We start from the raw sequence: 22,337 nt of genomic DNA, 5'->3' as shown, positions 1-22,337 counted from the left end.
TTGCATGATATTTGTGTGATTGTCCTGTGTAAATGACCCCTAACTCACTTCCTGGACACTGGCACCATGGTAGACCTGGCCCAACTTTTTTTTTCCCTATGAAATGGAAAAACGTCTCACTTTTTCCTTTCTGATGTGTTCTGTGATATATTGTGACTAAAATATGACAAATTTGGAACTGGCTTCGAAGTAAAAAAACATAAATTTAATCATACTGGCTTCCAGAATAAAATGGACATGTAATTTTTACCTCACCATGAACTCTACATAATCAACCCCCACCCAAAAAAGGTGCCACTGCATTTTATTCCAATTTAGGCCGGCTGTACACAGGCGTTGCGGAGTCCTGTGGCAGAGCTCTGCCGCCCGGGAGCAGGAGTTGTCGCCGAATCTCTGCAAGTCAGCCCTATCTAATAGATAGGCTGGCTGTGGAGAATCAGGGCAATTCGCAGCATGCTGTGAATTGCCCGCTGCGAGCAGAGAATAGCAATGCTATGGAAAGCGTCGGCTAGCGTGATTCGCTGACAGTTTACCGCCGGCGAATGCATGTCTGTGGACTGGGGCCTTAGAAATACTTTAAAGTTTATTTTTTGTTTTTCTTAGTACATTAAATGGTACCATTGCAAAATACAACTTGGTTCTGCAAAAAAAAAAAAACAAGCCCTTATATAATTGTAAAAAAAAAAAAATTGGGATGAACAAACTTTAACCAATAACTCTAAATTGCTCGCAATGGGAGGGGATTAAGCCAAATCCAACCTCTGCTTAATTTCTTCAAATAGATAATTTCCTGGGTTTGGCACGAGACTTGCTGCGTGAAAACTGACATTTGGCGGCATCTGAAGACAAGGTGGTTCAAGTATAAAAGGCATCTCTGTACCTCAAGTGTCCTCAATCAGTCAACATGAAGTGTCTTCTCCTCCTCTTAGTCCTGGGACTGGCTGGTGAGTAGTAGAGACTTTCACTCTTTCCTCTCTGGACATCTGTTTGCAGAGTTGCAGCTACACTATATAGTTTGCCACCTTAGGCAAGTATTTAAGAATCCTAGGAAAGCTTTGGGGTATTTACAGGGGCATCACAGTATTCAGTTTGGTAGAACTTTATTAAAAGGGGTTTTCAAAAGCTAATATACTGATCTATCATAAGGATGGGTCATAAACATCAGAAGGGTGGAGGTCCACTGCTTGGGACCCCACTGATCAGCTGTCTGAAGTGGGTGAGCTTTGCAGCAACTGCACTGCATAGCATGCACAGCTCTGTACACTTTATAGGGGCTCTGCTGAGGACATTACAGTTCAATCCTATTGACTTGATTGTGATGGGGCTACTCTTATGCCATGTGACTGATGAATGTGACATTACATGCCTAAGGGGCTGAAGCACTCACCCAATGGCCTCTTCAATCAGCTGATCAGCAGGGGTCCCCACTGATCTGCTATGATCAATTTCTTCATCCTGGAAAGACCCTTTAATGGTTTATGATATAAATCTAGATGTTTTGTTTACATACAGCGGCTTTCCCCCACAATGCAGAAAAAAGGAGCGCAGGAGGCTTGACCTGTGACACAAACTCTATTCCCTATCTAGTCTCCCTGAATGCTGGTTCCTACTCCTGCGGAGGAGCTTTGTTTAACAACCAATGGGTGGTCTCTGCTGCCCAATGCTACCAATCGTAAGTGATATAAGATATATTGTCCTTATTACAGTCTCCAATCCTGTCACTAAACCTCTCAATTCTCTTCACTCGTAGACACATCGAAGTCAAACTTGTGGAACACACCATTGGGGTTGTGGAAGGAACAGAACAGTTAATTTCAGCTGCAAAGATAATTCGTCATCCAGGATACAATTCCTTTGGACATGAGAATGACATCATGTTAATTAAACTTTCCCTACCCACTATACTCAATAACTGGGTCCAAAATATCAGCCTACCCAGTCAATGTGGTGTGACCGGTACCAAGTGCTTAGCCTCTGGTTGGGGAAACCTACTTCACAATGGAGGTAGGTATGGTCCTCTAGATTTTCTATAACCCAAAATGGTTAAGAGAACCTATGGCAAAGGTTAATCTTTGGCTTGCTTTGATTAAATGTGCTCATCTTCTATTAGACTACTTGACACAATGTTATGATTATGTCATGGGGTGACTGGTAACCACCGTTGTCTACACCTGTCAGTGGTCACCATCCCAGACCCCATGCATCTATCATTGGCAGCAGATGCCACATTCTCTTGGACCCCAGGCTGCCTATCTGACTTCCATAGGATTCTTTTGCATGCCCAATCTGCCTAAATACCCTAGCCAAGAAAAAAAATGGGTTGTTGGCAAACCTTGGTGCCCAGCACCTGGGATACATGCCTTGATTCCTGACTGCACCCCACTAGCTAGGCCCTGAAGATAGTACCAAGTAATAGATAATGGAAGGTCCTCATCTCAGTTCATAATCTGTATGGCTCTGTACTAAAAGGATATATAAACATTGTCATACAAGTTTTGTGTTAATTTGCATGAAGGTGTTCTGCCTGTCCTGATCCTGGCTTTATTCTATGACCACATCTTTGACTATACCCTCTGGTACCACCTCATAGAAACGTCTACCAGTTTACATCAGTTGCCTCATCTTGGAAGGTATTCACCATTCCTGTTGAGATTATATGACTCTGTATTAAGGGAACCATACATACAGTACACTACCATTAGATTTCATGCCAATGTTCTTCATCCCTTATACTGTGCTTTTACATGAAGCACTCTACACTACTAGAGATGAGCGAACACCAAAATGTTCGGGTGTTCGTTATTCGTAACGAACTTCCCGTGATGCTCGAGGGTTCGTTTCGAACAACGAACCCCATTGAAGTCAATGGGCGACCAGAACATTTTTGTATTTCGCCGATGCTCGCTAAGGTTTTCATGTGTGAAAATCTGGGCAATTCAGGAAAGTGATGGGAATGACACAGTGACGGATAGGGCAGGCGAGGGGCTACATGTTGGGCTGCATCCTAAGTTCACAGGTCCCACTATTAAGCCACAATAGCGGCAAGAGTGGGCCCCCCCCCCCCTCCCAACAACTTTTACTTCTGAAAAGCGCTCATTAGCATGGCATACCTTTGCTAAGCCCCACACTACCTCCAACAAAGCACAATCACTGCCTGCATGACACTCCACTGCCACTTCTCCTGAGTTACATGCTGCCCAACCGCACCCCCTCCCCCCCACAGCGCACACCAAAGTGTCCCTGCGCAGCCTTCAGCTGCCCTCATGCCACACCACGCTCATGTCTATTTAGAATTGCGTCTGCCATGACGAGGGACCGCAGGCATACACTGCAGAGGTTGGCACGGCTAGGCAGCGACCCTCTTTAAAAGTGGCGGAGCGATAGCCCACAATGCTGTACAGAAGCAATGAGAAATAGAATCCTGTGCCACCGCCATCAGGAGCTGCACACGTGGGCATAGCAATGGGGAACCTATGTGCCACACACTATTCATTCTGTCAAGGTGTCTGCATGCCCCAGTCAGACCGGGCTTTTTAATTCATAGACACAGGCAGGTACAACTCCCTATTGTGAAGTCCCTGTCGACCCACAGCATGGGTGGCTCCCTGGAACCCACCGGCGGTACACAGAAATATCCCATTGCATTGCCCAACACAGCTGAGGTAGTAATGTCGTGCGTAATACAGGTGGGCTTCGGCCCACACTGCATGCCCCAGTCAGACTGGGGTTCTTTACAAGTGGACACATGTAGGTTTAACTCCCTGTGGACCCACTGCCTGGGTGGGTGCCAGGAAGCCACCGGCGGTACATAGAAATATCCCATTGCATTGCCCAACACAGCTGAGGTAGTAATGTCGTGCGTAATACAGGTGGGCTTCGGCCCACACTGCATGCCCCAGTCAGACGGGTTCTTTAGAAGTGTACAGATGTATTAAAAACTCAGTGTGCACCTACAGCATGGGTGGCTCCCTGGAACCCACCGGCGGTACACAAAAATATCCCATTGCATTGCCCAACACAGCTGAGGTAGTAATGTCGTGCGTAATACAGGTGGGCTTCGGCCCACACTGCATGCCCCAGTCAGACTGGGATTCTTTACAAGTGGACACATGTAGGTTTAACTCCCTGTGGACCCACTGCCTGGGTGGGTGCCAGGAAGCCACCGGCGGTACATAGAAATATCCCATTGCATTGCCCAACACAGCTGAGGTAGTAATGTCGTGCGTAATACAGGTGGGCTTCGGCCCACACTGCATGCCCCAGTCAGACGGGTTCTTTAGAAGTGTACAGATGTATTAAAAACTCAGTGTGCACCTACAGCATGGGTGGCTCCCTGGAACCCACCGGCGGTACACAAAAATATCCCATTGCATTGCCCAACACAGCTGAGGTAGTAATGTCGTGCGTAATACAGGTGGGCTTCGGCCCACACTGCATGCCCCAGTCAGACTGGGATTCTTTACAAGTGGACACATGTAGGTTTAACTCCCTGTGGACCCACTGCCTGGGTGGGTGCCAGGAAGCCACCGGCGGTACATAGAAATATCCCATTGCATTGCCCAACACAGCTGAGGTAACGTCAGCTGTAATGCAGGTGGGCTAAAAATTAATTTGATTACACTGTAGGCGAGGGCCCACAAAAATTGCTGTATCAACAGTACTAATGTACATCCCAAAAATTGGCCATGGCCAGCCAAGAGGGCAGGTGAAACCCATTAATCGCTTTGGTTAATGTGGCTTAAGTGGTAACTAGGCCTGGAGGCAGCCCAGTGTAACGAAAAATTGGTTCAAGTTAAAGTTCCAATGCTTTTAAGCGCATTGAAACTTATAAAAATTGTTCTGAAAAATTATTTGAGTGAGCCTTGTGGCCCTAAGAAAAATTGCCCGTTCAGCGTGATTACGTGAGGTTTCAGGAGGTGGAGCAGGAGGAGGAGGAGGAGGAATATTAGACACAGATTGATGAAGCAGAAATGTCCCCGTTTTGGATGGTGAGAGAGAACGTAGCTTCCATCCGCGGGTGCAGCCTACGTATTGCTTACGTATCGCTGCTGTCCGCTGGTGGAGAACAGAAGTCTGGGGAAATCCAGCCTTTGTTCATCTTGATGAGTGTTAGCCTGTCGGCACTGTCGGTTGACAAGCGGCTACGCTTATCTGTGATGATTCCCCCAGCCGCACTAAACACCCTCTCCGACAACACGCTAGCCGCAGGACAAGCAAGCACCTCAAGGGCATACAGGGCTAGTTCAGGCCACGTGTCCAGCTTCGACACCCAGTAGTTGTAGGGGGCAGAGGCGTCACCAAGGATGGTCGTGCGATCCGCTACGTACTCCCTCACCATCCTTTTGCAGTGCTCCCGCCGACTCAGCCGTGACTGGGGAGCGGTGACACAGTCTTGGTGGGGAGCCATAAAGCTGGCCAGGCCCTTAAAGACTGTTGCACTGCCTGGGATGTACATGCTGCTCGATCTACGCACATCCCCTGCAACATGGCCCTCGGAACTGCGCCTTCTGCCACTAGCGCTGTCGGCTGGGAATTTTACCATCAGCTTGTCCGCAAGGGTCCTGTGGTATAGCAACACTCTCGAACCCCTTTCCTCTTCGGGAATCAGAGTGGGCAGGTTCTCCTTATACCGTGGATCGAGCAGTGTGTACACCCAGTAATCCGTCGTGGCCAGAATGCGTGCAACGCGAGGGTCACGAGAAAGGCATCCTAACATGAAGTCAGCCATGTGTGCCAGGGTACCTGTACGCAACACATGGCTGTCTTCACTAGGAAGATCACTATCAGGATCCTCCTCCTCCTCCTCCTCCTCCTCCTCCTCAGGCCATACACGCTGAAAGGATGACAGGCAATCAGCCGGTGTACCGTCAGCAGCGGGCCAAGCTGTCTCTTCCCCCTCCTCCTCATCCTCCTCATGCTCCTCCTCCTCCTCCTGTACGCGCTGAGAAATAGACAGGAGGGTGCCCTGACTATCCAGCGGCATACTGTCTTCCCCCGCCCCCGTTTCCGAGCGCAAAGCAGCTGCCTTTATGGTTTGCAGGGAATTTCTCAAGATGCATAGCAGAGGAATGGTGACGCTAATGATTGTAGCATCGCCGCTCACCACCTGGGTAGACTCCTCAAAATTACCAAGGACATGGCAGATGTCTGCCAACCAGGCCCACTCTTCTGAAAGGAATTGAGGAGGCTGACTCCCACTGCGCCGCCCATGTTGGAGTTGGTATTCGACTATAGCTCTACGCTGTTCATAGAGCCTGGCCAACATGTGGAGCGTAGAGTTCCACCGTGTGGGCACGTCGCACAGCAGTCGGTGCACTGGCAGCTTAAAGTGATGTTGCAGGGTGCGCAGGGTGGCAGCGTCCGTGTGGGACTTGCGGAAATGTGCGCAGAGCCGGCGCGCCTTTACGAGCAGGTCTGACAAGCGTGGGTAGCTTTTCAGAAACCGCTGAACCACCAAATTAAAGACGTGGGCCAGGCATGGCACGTGCGTGAGGCTGCCGAGCTGCAGAGCCGCCACCAGGTTACGGCCGTTGTCACACACGACCATGCCCGGTTGGAGGCTCAGCGGCGCAAGCCAGCGGTCGGTCTGCTGTGTCAGACCCTGCAGCAGTTCGTGGGCCGTGTGCCTCTTATCGCCTAAGCTGAGTAGTTTCAGCACGGCCTGCTGACGCTTGCCCACCGCTGTGCTGCCACACCGCGTGACACCGACTGCTGGCGACATGCTGCTGCTAACACATCTAGATTGTGAGACAGAGGAGGAGGAGGAGGAGGAGGGTGCTTTAGTGGAGGAAGCATACACCTCCGCAGATACCAGCACCGAGCTGGGGCCCGCAATTCTGGGGGTGGGTAGGACGTGAGCGGTCCCAGGCTCTGACTCTGTCCCAGCCTCCACTAAATTCACCCAATGTGCCGTCAGGGAGATGTAGTGGCCCTGCCCGCCTGTGCTTGTCCACGTGTCCGTAGTTAAGTGGACCGTGGCAGTAACCGCGTTGGTGAGGGCGCGCACAATGTTGCGGGAGACGTGGTCGTGCAGGGCTGGGACGGCACATCGGGAAAAGTAGTGGCGACTGGGAACTGAGTAGCGCGGGGCCGCCGCCTCCATGATACTTTTGAAGGACTCCGTTTCCACAACCCTATACGGCAGCATCTCAAGGCTGATGAATTTTGCGATGCGGACGGTTAACGTTTGAGCGTGCGGGTGCGTGGCGGCGTACTTGCGCTTGCGCTCGCGCTCGAACACTTGCGCAAGCGACGGCTGAACGGTGCGCTGAACTACACTGCTGGATGGGGCCGAGGACAGCGGAGATGAGGGTGTGGGTGCAGGCCATGAGGCGGTAGTGCCTGTGTCCTGAGAGGGGGGTTGCATCTCAGTGGCAGGTTGGGGCACAGGGGGAGAGGCAGGGGTGCAAACCGGAGGCGGTGAACGGCCTTTGTCCCACCTTGCGGGGTGCTTGGCCATCATATGTCTGCACATGGTGGTGGTGGTGAGGCTGTTGGTGTTGGCTCCCCGGCTGAGCTTTGCACGACAAAGGTTGCACACCACTGTTCGTCGGTCGTCAGGCGTCTCTGTGAAAAACTGCCAGACCTTAGAGCACCTCGGCCTCCGCAGGGTGGCATGGCGCGAGGGGGCGCTTTGGGAAACACTTGGTGGATTATTCGGTCTGGCCCTGCCTCTACCCCTGGCCACTGCACTGCCTCTTGCAACCTGCCCTGCTGATGCCCTTGACTCCCCCTCTGAAGACCTGTCCTCCTGAGTAAGCGTTGCACACCAGGTGGGGTCAGTCACCTCATCGTCCTGCTGCTCTTCCTCCGAATCCTCTGTGCGCTGCTCCCTGGGACTTACTGCCCTTACTACTACCTCACTGCAAGACAACTGTGTCTGATCGTCATCGTCCTCCTCACCCACAGAAAGTTGTTGAGACAGTTGGCGGAAGTCCCCAGCCTCTTCCCCCGGACCCCGGGAACTTTCGAATGGTTGGGCATCAGTGACGATAAACTCCTCTGGTGGGAGAGGAACCGCTGCTGCCCAATCTAAGCAGGGGCCCGAGAACAGTTCCTGGGAGTGTTCCCGCTCCTGAGCAGGTGTCATTGTAGTGGAGTGAGGAGGCTGGGAGGAAGGAGGAGCAGCAGACAGAGGATTCGGATTGGCAGCAGTGGACGGCGCAGAACTGCGGGTAGACGATAGGTTGCTCGAAGCACTTTCTGCCATCCAGGACAGGACCTGCTCACACTGCTCATTTTCTAATAACCGTCTCCCGCGTGGACCCATTAATTGGGCGATGAATGTGGGGACGCCAGAAACGTGCCTCTCTCCTAATCGCGCAGCAGTCGGCTGCGACACACCTGGATCAGGAGCTTGGCCTGTGCCCACACCCTGACTTGGCCCTCCGCGTCCTCGGCCGCGTCCACGTCCTCTAGGCCTACCCCTACCCCTCAGCATGCTGTATTACCAGTGATTTGATTTCACAGGCAGGAAATAAATTGGCGCAAGACTGCAGGCCAAATATAATTTTTGCCCTTTTTGGAAAACGAAAGGCCCCACTGCCTCTAGTGAATGAATTATCTAAGTTTAATAACTGTGCTGTGTCCCTGCTTATGTGTCACAGAACGTGAGGGTAGCAGAGTTATTATAACTCTTGGAGAGCAGGTATTTTTTTTCCCAATTAAGGAAAGCAAATGGCGAACCCAGCAGTAAAGCGTAGCTGGGTGCGTATGATTTAGCAATGTTTTTCACGCAGCTCACACGTCTCCACAGGCGTAAGGACGGACAGAGGCTGGACAAATAGATTTGTTTTCAGTTTTTTCCCACCAACAGGCAGCACTGCGTATATTCTATGAATAATAACTGTGTTGTGGCCCTGCCTATACAATTCTTTCCCTGCAGTATCAATGGAGGGTGGAATGCTCTGCAGAGGCGATTTTGAGAAGCCCAAAAAAAATGCAGCACAGCCAACAGCAGCCTGGACAGTACTGCACACGGATAAATATGGCCCTAGAAAGGACCGTTGAGGTTCTTGAAGGCTACACTCACTCCTAACACTCTCCCTGCCTATGCAGCACTTCTGTCCCTAATGCCAGGTGCAACGGTCTGCAGAGGCGATTTTGAGAAAAAAAAAAATCCCACTGCTAACAGCAGCCAACACACAGCTATCAGTGGCCCTAATAAGGACCTTTGGGGGGTCTTGAAGCCTACACTAACTACCAATTCTTTCCCTACAGCAGCTCCGGTATAAACAGCACTGTCCCTCATCTAACTCACACCGCATCTGAGGCGAGCCGCGGGAGGGGCCGACTTTTATATTAGGCGAACACCTGATCTCGCCAGCCACTCACAGCAGGGGGGTGGTATAGGGCTTAAACGTTGCAGGGGGAAGTTGTAATGCCTTCCCTGTCTTTCAATTGGCCAGAAAAGCGCGCTAACGTCTCAGGGAAGGAAGTGAAAGTAACCAGAACACCGCATGGTGTTCGTCACGAATAACGAACATCCCGAACACCCTAATATTCGCACGAATATCAAGCTCGGACGAACGCGTTCGCTCATCTCTATACACTACCTTTTATAAATTTTAGAACACCTCAATTTTCCAGTTTTGACATAAACATAGCTCAAATCCAGACAATAAAATGTGATAGTTCAAAAGTACGTTAAACTTAAATATTATAACTTGAAAAGTAAAAAACATCAATTCATGGGTTCCTTGAAAAAAGCCCTTTGATTAAAATCATAAAGAACAGCTGCTCTGCAGCACAGAAATCAAATTATGGTTTGAAATTGGATGTAAACTATTCCTACAGGTGTCAACTTTTTTATGTTACTTTCAAACCCTATGAATCTATGACCAGCGTTGGATCAGGCTGCATTACAACTCCCTCTAAGGCAGGATTGGACAGTTTTGCCCTTCAGGACAAAGTGCATTGCCATCATAATGGCAAGAAAAGGTCAATTAACCAAGCAACGAAGACAATTGTAACCCTTGGAGGTGTAGATCTGTCCTAAAGAGAACTTACCAAGAAAGCCAAGTTGGAAGGGAGTTTCCTTTAGTTTCCAAGTGCCTTTTGAGGGTATAGGAGTTCGTACTAACAGGAAGATGCCACTACAGAATCGGATGACAAGGTTTTGAGGGTCTATAGTTTGCATGATCGTCACCTCACAGCCCAAAATCTTTAAGCACAGCTTAATGCAGCAAATGATAAATAAGTTTCCATCTCAACTGTAAAGAGAAGACTTCTATCTGCAGGTCAGACAAAGTAAGAAAAGCGACTGCTAAGATTGTACAATAAAAAGCCTTGCCTGGGTCAAACGGCACCTGCAGTGGACTACTGAAGAGTAGAAGGTCTTATGGACAATCAAAATTTGACATCTTTAGTACAACACATAGGGCTCTTGTATTCTGTCAAGTAGGTGCAAGGATGCCTCCTGTGTGTGACGCCAACTGTCAAGGATAGAGGAAGCATTATGGTCTAGGGCTCTTCAGCTGCATCCATCGTTGGCAACTTGCATAGGATGAGTGGCCCACTGGACAAAAAGGGCATATCACAGCATTATGATATTCCATGCAATACCCTCTGGTGTACGCCTAGTTGGTCAGGGATTCCTAATGCAGGAAGACAATGATCCAAAACATACTTCTAGGTTATTTTTAGAACTACTAAAGACAAGAAGGATTCAGTAGACTTAAAATGCAATGGGCTGTACAGTCTCCTGACTTAAACCCCATTGAGCTTGTTTGGGATAAAATGGACAAAAGCATGAAAGCCAAGCAACTTACAATTGCAGCAACTTCAACAACGTTGAGAAGAAACTTATGAACAATATCTAAATGCAACTGAAGAAAGAATGCCTTGATTGTGTAAAGCTGTTATATCAGCTAGAGGAGGCTACTTTGAGTCAAAAATCTAGATTTAATTTAGTCAAAGTTAATCCATTATCTTTATTCCATCTCAATTTGTTGCATGCGTAGTTAAGTAGTTTTGAGACCTTAAACTGTAAATATCAATAAAAACTCAAAGAATTTAGATATTCAAAAACTTTTGACAAGTAGTGTGGTGACCCAGAAGGGCACTATATAACACTGTTGTAACACAAAGCATAGGCGTCACAATGGCGACCGGGCTCCTGCACTTAAGGGGGCCCAAAGGCCACCCTCCGCCATATACAAATACACATTCAGGTTTCGTTGTCGACATGGTTAGTGTGGTCCGGGCTGACAGTACGAGTCAGGGAGGGAGGACTCAGGAAGGAGGGAAGGGAGATGCAGACACACGACACAGCATGGAGTGAAGCGGGGATGATAATGTAATCTTCCTGCTGATTGGACCTTGGGGTATCTATCTGTCTGTATCTATTTATCTAATATCCATTTCCAGAGTGTCATCCCGACGGCCCCATTACATATGGAGGTTGCCCTCTGACCCAGGTAGGGACAGGAAGAGTTTAAAAGCACCTCCCTTTCCACCCATGCTTTAGTGTCTTCCTGTCCCTACGGTGGGATAGAGGAGCAGTTCCAGACAGCTGCGGAGGAAGAAAAAACCTACCGAAGGAATACTTACCGCACGCTGTGCGGTCCCCCTGGAGGGGTAGAGGTCGGGGCCGCACACTCACGAGTCCCTGCATCCCCCGACCTGCGCCGCCGACTGAGCAATAAGTCGCCTCAGCAGCGCTGATCTCCCTCGTGCGGATCGCATGTTCTGGACCTCGGGCGCATAGCGGTGACGTCATCCGGCGCGGTGATGTCACGCGCTCAACATAGGGGGCGTGGCTACCGGCGAGAACCCGGAAATGGCGCCAAATTTGAAAATCCTCCCCATATAAGCAGGCTAAACTCCATGGAGGATCCTGCTGACTGCCAGACAAGTGTATGTGAGTATGTCTACCCGCGACAGCTCAGCACGTGAGGGAGAGATTGACACCCTACCAACTGTAAGTAGGCTATATGCCAAAAAAGAATGCGCAAAATGATCACTTGTACAGCAGATGCATATATGCTCTCCTTCTCTCCCCTCTCCCCCACTTATCATGGATAGATGGATAAGGAGGGTCCAAAGAAAACGGACCCGAGGAAAAAATCGAAAAAATGCGTCCTCTGCAACAAAAGGCTCGAGGAGAGCTATAAAAAACCCCTATGCGAGGAATGCACGGGGAAAATTCTCGCAGAAGAGAAAGCAGCATTCAAATCTGTTATCCGCTGCATGATTAGGGAAGAGCTGCAGGCTTTCATGGCGTCCCTTCCCCAGGCCCAGCCAGGTCCGTCACGGGTCCCTAAAAGACCTAGACAGACCGAATCGGCGAGATCAATCTCCGGTGAATCACTGGAGCTCCCGTCTGAAGGGGAATTGGAGGACCCACCAGTTCCCATAGAAGATGAGAGGAAATATTACTTCTCATCAAGCGACATTGCGCACCTCATCAAGGCGGTGAGGGAAACAATGCAAATCGAGGAGGATAACCCGCCAAGGACAATCCAAGATGAGATGTTTGGCGGCCTCCGGTCCAGGAGAAAGATCATGTTCCCGGTCAACCAGACCCTGCAGTAAGTGATTACAGACGAATGGCAGGAACTGGAAAAAAGGATAACGGTTCCAAGAGAAATCCGAAACCGGCTCGCATTCGCTACCGAGGACGTCCGCCTGTACAGGGAGACCCCTAAGCTGGACATCCAAATTGCAAAAGTGGCCAAGAGGACCCTCTTGCCCTTCGAGGACACCTCCCAGCTATCCGATCCGATGGATAAAAAAATCGACGGATTAATGAAGAAAGCCTGGGAGGCAACATCCCTCACCATCGAGGCTAACATAGCCTCAACCTCAGTGGCTAGATCCATGGTGCTCTGGCTAAACAGGCTAGAAGCCTGCATAAAGGATCGGGGCCCCAGAGAGGAGTTGGCCAGCTGTCTCCCCCCTCCTAAAAATGGCTACCGCCTTCCGGGCTGACGCATCAGCGGAGACGGTGAGATACGGGGCAAAAACCGGAGTCCTCAGCAACTCAGCGAGAAGGGCATTATGGCTGAAGACTTGGGCCGCAGACATTACATCAAAAAACAAGCTCTGTGCCATCCCCTTCCAAGGAGAATATATGTTTGGGCCCGTCCTGGACAAAAGCCTGGAAAAAGTCGGCGACAAGAGTAAGACCCTGCCCAACAGACAACCTTTCAGGAAACCATCCTTCCCGAAGAGGACACGCCAGCCACCTCCCGAAGTTAAAGGGAAGACTGGAAGATGGTCGTACCCCAAGGGAGGTCGGGGTAAGGAAGTCCAACCCTCCCCTGAACAAACAGGGGGTAGATTAGCGGGCTATCTAAGCCAGTGGCAAGGGGTAACGTCTAACCCCTGGGTACTCCGAATAATTGAAGCAGGGTACCAAATTGAGTTCCACTCTCTACCCCCTAGGAGATTCCTCATAACCTCCCCCGGGTCCCTACAGGAACAAGGGAACCTCATAAAAGGTGTACAGGAACTCAAGGACCTAGGGGTCATTACACAAGTCCCTGATTACGAAAGGGGAGAGGGATTCTATTCCCCCGTATTTCTAATCAAAAAACCAAATGGTTCCATTAGGACTATATTTAATCTTAAAGCCCTAAATTTATCTAGTACAAAAAATTCAAGATGGAAACAGTAAGATCTATTGTCTCACTAATAAACCGAGATAATGTAATGTGCACCATAGATCTCAAAGATGCATATTACCACGTCCCAATAACTGTAGCCCATCACAAGCACCTGAGATTTGCTCTGTGGGAGGGAGACAAGATCCAACATTATCAATTCACGGCCCTTCCATTCGGAATCTCCACCGCCCCTCGGGTGTTCACGAAAATCATAAGAGATGGTAGCCTACTTCAGGCGGAACCAGATCCGCATACTTCCATATCTGGACGACTTTTTGTTGGTGTCAAGGATGGAGAAGACCATGCGTATAGACCTATCCATGGTCTTGTCCACCCTAAACAGTTTAGGGTGGATAGTCAACAAACAGAAGTCCGACTTGAACCCTGGTACACAGAAGGTGTACCTGGGTGTATTACTAGACTCCCACATCCAGGAATCCCAGCTTCCATCATCTAGGAAGGAAGATCTCACCCAAAGAGTAAACTCCCTCTGTCAGGCTACGACGGTTTCCATTAGAGAAACAATGAAGGTGCTGGGCATTCAGATAGTCCCATGGGCTTGTGCCCATACCCGGCAACTACAAGGATTTATCCTTGCCAACTGGGACAAACGGCAGACATCCCTGGATAAGAAGGTGAGCCTGTCCGTCCGAGTCAAAGAGTCCCTACGCTGGTGGACCTCACAGAGGAACCTAAGCAAAGGTACCTCTTGGTCACAAGAATCTACTGTACCCATCACAACAGATGCCAGCAAAACGGGATGGGGAGCGCAAGTAGCCGACCTAAATCTACAGGGAATCTGGGACCCCCAAGTAGCTAAACGCTCATCCAATTTCAGAGAACTAAGGGCTATCTGGGAGGCCCTTCAGGCAGCAGAACCCCTTATAAGAGGAAGGCATGTCAAAATTCTAACAGATAATATGACAGCTCTGTCATTTGTTCGTCACCAGGGGGGAACGCAACACCCACACCTGCAACAAAGATACTCCGCTGGGCGGAGTCCAACATGCTGTCCCTCTCAGCGATCCACTTAAAAGGGTCCACAAACGTCGCTGCCGACTTCCTGAGCAGACAGAGCATTCATCCAGGAGAATGGGGACTGAACCAGCGAGTCTTCAACCAACTAATCTGCCAGTGGGGAGAGCCGCAGATAGACCTGTTCACCACGAAGAAAAATTCAAAGTTCCGGGACCCCAGAGACAATCCATGCAGGATAGATGCCCTGTCCCAAAGCTGGGACATGGACCTAGCCTACGCCTTAACCCCCCCCCCCCCTCCCTTCCCACTGATCCCCCCCCCCCCCCCCCCGCACCCTCAGAAAAATCCAAACCAGACGGGCGTTAGTCATATTAGTCGCCCCTATGTGGGACAAAAGGCCCTGGTATCCCCTGCTAAAAGCCTTGACGATCCGGGGTCCACTCCTACTACCTGCCGCGGAAGATCTCCTCCTCCAGGGCCCGCTAACATACCCGGGGGTCGAGAAATTGAAGCTAGCAGCATTGATGCTACAAGCATGATACTGCGTGGGAAGGGACTCTCCCATAATGTAATTACTACCCTGACAAAAAACCTATCACGACAGCTATTTACGATAGGATATGGAAGAAATTCGCAGATTTCTGTAAAATAGAGCCAGGGAAAATCCCAGGGACTGACATTCCTGTAATCCTGGAATTTTTACAGGCAGGCTTAGAAAAAGGCCTTGGTCCTAGAACCCTTAAAGTTCATACAGCAGCACTAGGGTCCTACCTAGATTTCCCCTTGGCAGAACACCGCTGGGTGCGTAGGTTTCTCAAAGGGGCAGAACGGCTTCGACCCTCTGTTAGAGAAACTTTTCCTACCTGGGACCTAAATATAGTCTTAACTAGCTTTTGCCAACCCCCCCCCTTCGAACCCCTCACAACTCTCCTTGAGACTACTCACGCTAAAAGTTACCCTTTTAGTTGCTATAACTTTGGCTCGGAGAATAGGGGAATTTACAAGCATTATTTTGTATTGAACCATACATGGTAATACAAGGCGACAGGATTACCTTCAAACTAGACCCAGCCTTCCTTCCGAAGGTAGTGTCAAAATTTCATAGAGAGCAGACTATCACTCTGCCCTCCTTCTGTCAAAATCCCCGCAACGAGAGAGCATTTCATAGCCTAGACGTTAGGAGAGCCGTTCTAGCGTACCTAGAGGCCATCCGTTCTTTCTGTAAAAATAACCACCTCTCTATCCAATTTCGGGGGCCGGCAAAAGGAAAGACGGCATCTAAGAGCACCATTGCGAGGTGGATCAAGACCGCCATCCAAGAGGCATATAAAGCCAGGGGTCTCGATCCTCCAGGGAAAATTAGAGCCCACTGCACACGCTCTCTCTCCTCCTCTTGAGCAGAAAAAGGCCAGGCGTCTGCCGAGCAGATTTGCAAAGCAGCCACCTGGTCTAGTATACATGCATTTACCCGACATTACAGGGTTAACGTCCAGTCGGACAAAGACCTGAGTTACGGACGTAAAGTCCTTCAGGCAGTGGTCCCACCCTAGAGCCACGTATAATTTGGTATACTCCATATGTAATGGGGCCGTCGGGATGACGCTCTGGAAAGACACGGATTACTTACCGGTAGTCCCATTTCCAGGAGTCATCACGACGGCCCATAGTTCCCTCCCTTTAGTTTATGTTCAAATGTAAATATGACTGAATAAAGGTAAAATTTGGTTTAGTAAACATTGTCCACTGTAATAATTTATAAGTCACTAAAGCATGGGTGGAAAGGGAGGTGCTTTTAAACTCTTCCTGTCCCTACCTGGGTCAGAGGGCAACCTCCATATGTAATGGGGCCGTCGGGATGACTCCTGGAAATGGGACTACCGGTAAGTAATCCGTATCTTTCTCTTTCCCATAGCGATCTACCTCATATCTCACGCTTGTATCTATCTACGGCTGGTATAAGTTATACATCTACCTGTATATAACTGCACACAATTAAAAAATGCATCAAACACTTTTGGTGGTTTTTAATAGTCTTGCTTAGCAGCAATCGAGTAGTACAGAGTGCTTGTGAAGCAATTTTTTTGGTGGTGGGGGATAAATGAAGTCCTTTGATATGGTCAGGTCACTTGACGGCATGTAATAGTACAATATAGTGAGTGATATAGGATGACTCACTTCTAACATAACAGAACCTGTATTTCCGCCGGTCTATTTTCTGTACATCCCATGTATGTGTGTGTAATGTCCACACCGCGGCTAATATCCTGTTACTCCATCTTGTCCTGTCCAGATAAATCCAGAAATGTCCTGCAGTGTGGTGAAGCAACCGTTCTGTCTAGCAGTGAATGCAACAAAGCCTATCCTGGACAAATTACTAGTAACATGATCTGTGCTGGTTTCCTGGAAGGGGGAAAGGATTCCTGCCAAGTAAGAAAGCTACTTTATATATCTCCCATGGTGAAGCTTCACGCACACCGCAAATCCACTCGGTTCTGTATTAAGGAGTTGGGTACCATACTCTTTCAGAGTTTCTTGTAGACTATTCCTCTGTAATATGGCGTTCTAGAACCAGCTACTTTCTCATAGGTTCATCCAAAAAACCTCCATATGTTTCTGCCTGAAATGGATATATACAGGGAAGTAGAGTTCTATGTGCCATTAGCCCCCTTTACTACATGCACTTGACCTATACCGCCTATGTTGCTGTCATTTTATGGAGCCGGCATAGCCCCTGAGCCCGCTTCATACATGGTAGGTGCCAGCAATCTTTGACAGCTAACACCTGGCAGGAACAGCAGCAATCGGTGATAACCCCAATAATGGCTCTCAACAATTAAAATGCTGCTATAAGCTCTGACCGTTTCATTTAAATCAGGCTCAGATGTCCCAAACAGCCTCGTTGATGAGATTATAGGGTGCCATGTAGGTGTTATGAGAGCTTAGGGCCTTTTGAAGGCCCCTAGGGTTGCTTAGACTGATTGCATATTAAGACATGCCTGTAGCACATCTTAATAGAATACCTGTCAGAATACAGTATAAAGTAATACTATGGTATTGCAGTATACTGTTAGTGATAAAACAATTGCAAGCGTCCTGTTCGAGACTTTTTAAAAAAAGTAATCTAGTAACATAAAGAACTTATTTTTTAATTAAGAAAATAAAAAATATTATGTTTAAATCCACCCCTTTCCTTTTCTCAGTCGTTGACTATCACTGTCTGTAAACGCTCAGTTTATTAAAATATCACATCATTAATCCAACATATTGAAACACTGCCCAAAAAAAACTCACCATGCCAGAATTGTATTTTATTTTATTTTTTGCTTACCTTATCTCCAAGGAAAAAGCTGAATAAAAAGTGATCAAAAGGCTGTATGTTCCCCAAAGTGATAAAATTACGGTCACCTAAGTGAGCTCTCACAACCCCATCAACATAAAAGGTACAGGGATCAAGAATTATCAACAAAAAACATTTTTTTTAAAAGGTATTTTAGTTTCTTTTAATGTAGTACTTAATATTTTTTTTCATTTTTTTTGGACATCCTTTGAATCTTACTGACCCACGGCATAAATATAACATGACCTTTTCACTGCACCATGAACACCATTCCTTTTTTCCATTTTGTCTATCCTAACAGCACTACTGGAGGTTGCCCTTTGACCTTCCCGGGACAGGAAGAGTTTAAGAGGCCACTTACATCAGACTGACCGTATAATTTTAAAACTGAAACCCTCCTTTTGATGCCAAGAATTCTTCTTTTCATAGAGAGCAGGAGATTATATCACCCTCCCTCTGTCAACTTTAAAAACAGTAGGTGTAGTGGCCCAGCAGGTCCTACAGAACATTCACACCAAAACTTGTCCTGTTCTACCTGTCTATGGGCCATCCATGGACAAAGAAGGTACCATCTGTAGGCAAGACCCTGTTTCTCCTGTTAGCGCAATTTTCGCTATTTGATATACTGTGGGTGCCATATTAGACTTGAATTCTATGCAGGCCCAGAGACCCTCCCAACCCCCCCCCCCCCCCCCCCAATGGACACATGTCTACATAGTGGACACCAAAAGGGATCTAACCTTTATTTAGACGGGTAAAACTTTTATATAAGTTTTTTTCAAACACAGAAAAGGTGGGTACATTATAATAACATTTAGTGTGCTGCTAGGTCAGTCTCATAAAGAGGTATTTGTGAGGTAGCTGTGAGCTCATTTACTGAGGAGGAGCCTCCTTTGAGCATGCTCTAGTCATTCTTGACTTGCTGTCCAAAATGAATACTTCCTGTTTCTCGCCAGTCATTTTCTATACTTTGTGTTAAAGACATTCCTTTTTGCCATGCAGCTGTAAGTGGCGCCCTTGTAGAAGTCTTCCACTTGTCAAAACTAGTCAGACCTGTTTTGGCCACAATACACTGCTCCTTTAATGGACATGGGGGGGGGGGGGGGGGGGGAGGAGGAGGGGGAGATGGTCCCTTCACCCAGAGCTTAGAAACTAGAGGTTCCAGTAATGTCCTCAAGCTTAACATCTTCACAGCTAACAGAGTACATATACCAAAATGGCAAACCTCTCAGCCATCTCCCACACTCCCCTTCTCTCTAAAGCCTAGAGCTTAGCCTGATGCAGTCTCATTTTCTGATAGTCAGATTCAATCTCACTGGTGCAGAGTCCAAGGGCGGGAAAGCAGCAAAACAAGTCCCTATGCAAAAGTAGAAGGAACATGAAAGGTGCAGGAAAGAAACAGAAGATAAAAGGGAGTGACAGTGAGCACTTGGGCAAACTCAGACAGGTGTGAGAAGTTGCAGTCAGTCGTGTTAGAGGAGGTACTCATACAGAAACGGGTCAGCAGTGCAGCACGTCTTCTCCCAAGGTTGAGCATGGCGTAAACCCACTCTCGTGGCATCCCCCATAGAGGGAGGGAGAGCCTTTCTGAGGGTTGGCCTTCAACTAACAGTAAGTCATAGCTACCCGGTGAACACAAAGCCAGGATTAGCCTTACAGCTACTTTGCACTTTGCTGCATCTACACTTCACTAAACTCAAAGTAATCCTTCAGCTAGTGGGCAAATTGTCTTGCAAAATCAGTTCAGAAGAAAAAAAAAAAAGGAGAGGGTGTTGAAGTCAGGTCCTAAACAAGTTAATATTACTGTATTTGTCATTGTATTCAATTGCCTGCCTAGTACTTAATCTTCATGTAACTGCTCAAAGTATCTTTGTGGAAAATTATGAATTCAATTATATTGCAAAATACCAAAGTCAGTAAATCTGTACTCCCAGACTACTAACGTATTACTGTACTCAACTCACTTATTTGATTGTCAGTCCACCCACCATGAGAGTCCAGTTGGAGTACTGGCATCACCGTGACAAAACAGGCCTTCCTGCCACCCATACTACAGTATATTCCATGGGTCACTGCACAACCCCCCCCCCCCCCAAGCAGAGCACCATTACCGCCACTGTTGGGAGAGGTTATAGATCCACCTGTGACAACCCTTCTACAGACCTTGTGGTCTCCCACACCTTGGCGCACTAGGCTCGGACGTCACATAGGGAGAAAATGTTGCATAACCTGGATGTTAGATGAGCTGTGATAACTTATATACAGGCATCACAATCCTTTAGGAGATCTGAAAGTATTTTTTAAGGCTTCCGATTTTGAGACCAAAATAAGAGGAAGGCGGCCACCAAAGAGTGTGTGTGTGGACTGTGCGACATAGTCCGGGAGGAGCAAGAATCCTTAATAGATAATCTCCGTCAGATGGTCAGAAGAAGTTTAGGCACTAAAAGTGGAACCAGCCTCTGCCAGGCCCCTCTAGATCAGCAAAAAGGGCCTGTGCTGAGGGTTATATGTCCTTTACATCCAGATTACTGAGAGGAAGTAACAGCCCCACTGATCGCCTAAAAATAGGCTATTACTTTCCAGGTGGGATATTTATTTGGGCCAGAACTAGACAAGATTCTTGAGAAAGCATGAGATAAAGGTTTCCCCACCTATTACCTACACAAGAGGAATCTTTCCTTTTGTAAGCAGGTGTGCCCGCCTAGGGTTCATAAAGGCAAGGGCAAAACGGGTAGATGGTACTACCTGAAAGAAGGCAAGGTTAGGAGCTCCCTCTTTACCCAAAGACAGCTAAATCCAGTGGGAGTTGGGCTCTCTGTTTTCGGAAGTGATAGAACCAGATAACTGGGAATACCTGGGTGTTGGGTGTTGCAGATTACATCTCCAGGGGAAAAGAATAGAATGCTTGTCCCTTCCCTCTAGAAGTTTTTTTTGTTGCACCTGACCAATCCCCTCTTCTCCAATAAAGATTACAGCAGGGAGTTTGCACTTAACCAAAAAACTGTTCCTTCAAAGCATATGGGATAACTGTATTACATCTCCTTGCTTCTAGTTGCCAAACCCAACGGTTCCTATTGTGCCATACTTAATATAAAGTCCCTTAATCAGTACATTTTTGAGTTTAAGTTTAAATTGGAGACTATCAGGTCTACAATTTCCCTGATTAATTGGGGCAGTGTCATGTGCACAATTGTCCTCAAAGAAGCATACTACCATATCCCCATCCACTTGACGTACCAAAAATATCTTGGATTTGCGGTTAAAATGGGTTCAACAATCGTCCATTTTCAACTTCTGTCTGCCTTTTTGGTATATCACTACGCCTAGAGTTTTTTTTTCCAAAGGTATGATTGACCTGATGGGTTTCTCAGGAATAGGAATTACCAATATTACTTATCTAGATGACCTACAAATTAGGCATTAAAATAGATCAATATGTGACGGGAAAAACTAATACAGCGAAAATTTTGACTACCAAAACGAAAAATAGGGCGACAACCGCCACATGCGTAAAATCGCTAAAATGTATCGGGTCCTTTTTAGAATTGAAACAGTCTAATTTTTCCACTTTTTAACACCATCTTGTGGATAGCACGGGTTCAGAAGCAAAGCCCACTTCATCCCGCAGCAGGAACTGGCTGTTACTGATAGCCAGCCTCCTGCTACAACAGTGTTGATAGACAGCAATCCATATTGTTAATCCCCTACATGCTGCAATCTAATCATGGTGTACTGATGGGTTGCTATGGCAAGAGGATGCCAGATATTGACCTACCCCCCCCCCCCCCCCCCGACACTCATGAATGCAGGTCTGTGCCCCAAATCTGATGCTGTCGCCTGCCCCCCCCCCCCCCCCCCCTCAAAAAAATAATCCAGGACAGCTGGGAGGCCTGCCATGATGTAATAAGTAAAGATAACCTACATGGAATCTTATGTATCTTCCAGGGTGCTGCCGGTGGTCCTTTGGTTTGCAATGGAGTTCTCCAAGGAATAGCATCATTTGGCTGTGCAGGTGGGAAGCCTGGTGTTTACAGTAAATTTTGCAACTACGTTACTTGGATAAAGGAAACCATCAACGAAAATTAAGAATCAGATTTGATTGGAATGAGAAGCGCAATATATGTATAGAAGTGTAAAGTGCAATAAAACAACTTGAGATCTGATTTCACATTACTTGCATATTGGTCATTTCCACTCGTCCTTTACAGGCCGACTTCGTACCCAATTGTAAGAGCTAACCTGCAAAATCTGATAGTTCTCCGTACAACTAAAACGTTCCTTGCAGATTCATCATCCATGACCCACCACAGCGGGAGCTGAATATAGTCCTTAACTCCTTAGTGACCACCCATACATGTTTTCACATCCTAGGTGGCTGGGCTACGAGAACACGTTGGCCCTGTGTTTATGGGGGG

The 22,337-nt window shown here is 47.8% G+C and overlaps 1 protein-coding gene across 3 annotated transcripts in view; it reads left to right on the top strand.

Annotated features, from left to right (window-relative positions):
• LOC136626360 (cationic trypsin-3-like) overlaps positions 1 to 22,090 on the top strand; it is a 39,402-nt gene extending 17,312 nt beyond the window's left edge. For all 3 annotated transcript variants that reach the window (XM_066601346.1, XM_066601347.1, XM_066601348.1), the window contains exons 2-6: positions 783 to 944; positions 1,513 to 1,672; positions 1,751 to 2,004; positions 16,876 to 17,012; positions 21,868 to 22,090. In XM_066601346.1, the coding sequence (XP_066457443.1) occupies positions 905 to 944; positions 1,513 to 1,672; positions 1,751 to 2,004; positions 16,876 to 17,012; positions 21,868 to 22,008 (732 nt within the window). In that variant the 5' untranslated portion in view covers positions 783 to 904 and the 3' untranslated portion in view covers positions 22,009 to 22,090. The remainder of the gene's footprint in view (positions 1 to 782; positions 945 to 1,512; positions 1,673 to 1,750; positions 2,005 to 16,875; positions 17,013 to 21,867) is intronic.
• Positions 22,091 to 22,337: the final 247 nt, after the last annotated feature.

The sequence above is a fragment of the Eleutherodactylus coqui genome, chromosome 4 (assembly GCF_035609145.1).
Source record: "Eleutherodactylus coqui strain aEleCoq1 chromosome 4, aEleCoq1.hap1, whole genome shotgun sequence".
In the NCBI taxonomy this organism is placed as follows: Eukaryota; Metazoa; Chordata; class Amphibia; order Anura; family Eleutherodactylidae; genus Eleutherodactylus; species Eleutherodactylus coqui.
This window is presented reverse-complemented; position numbering and strand designations above follow the sequence as displayed.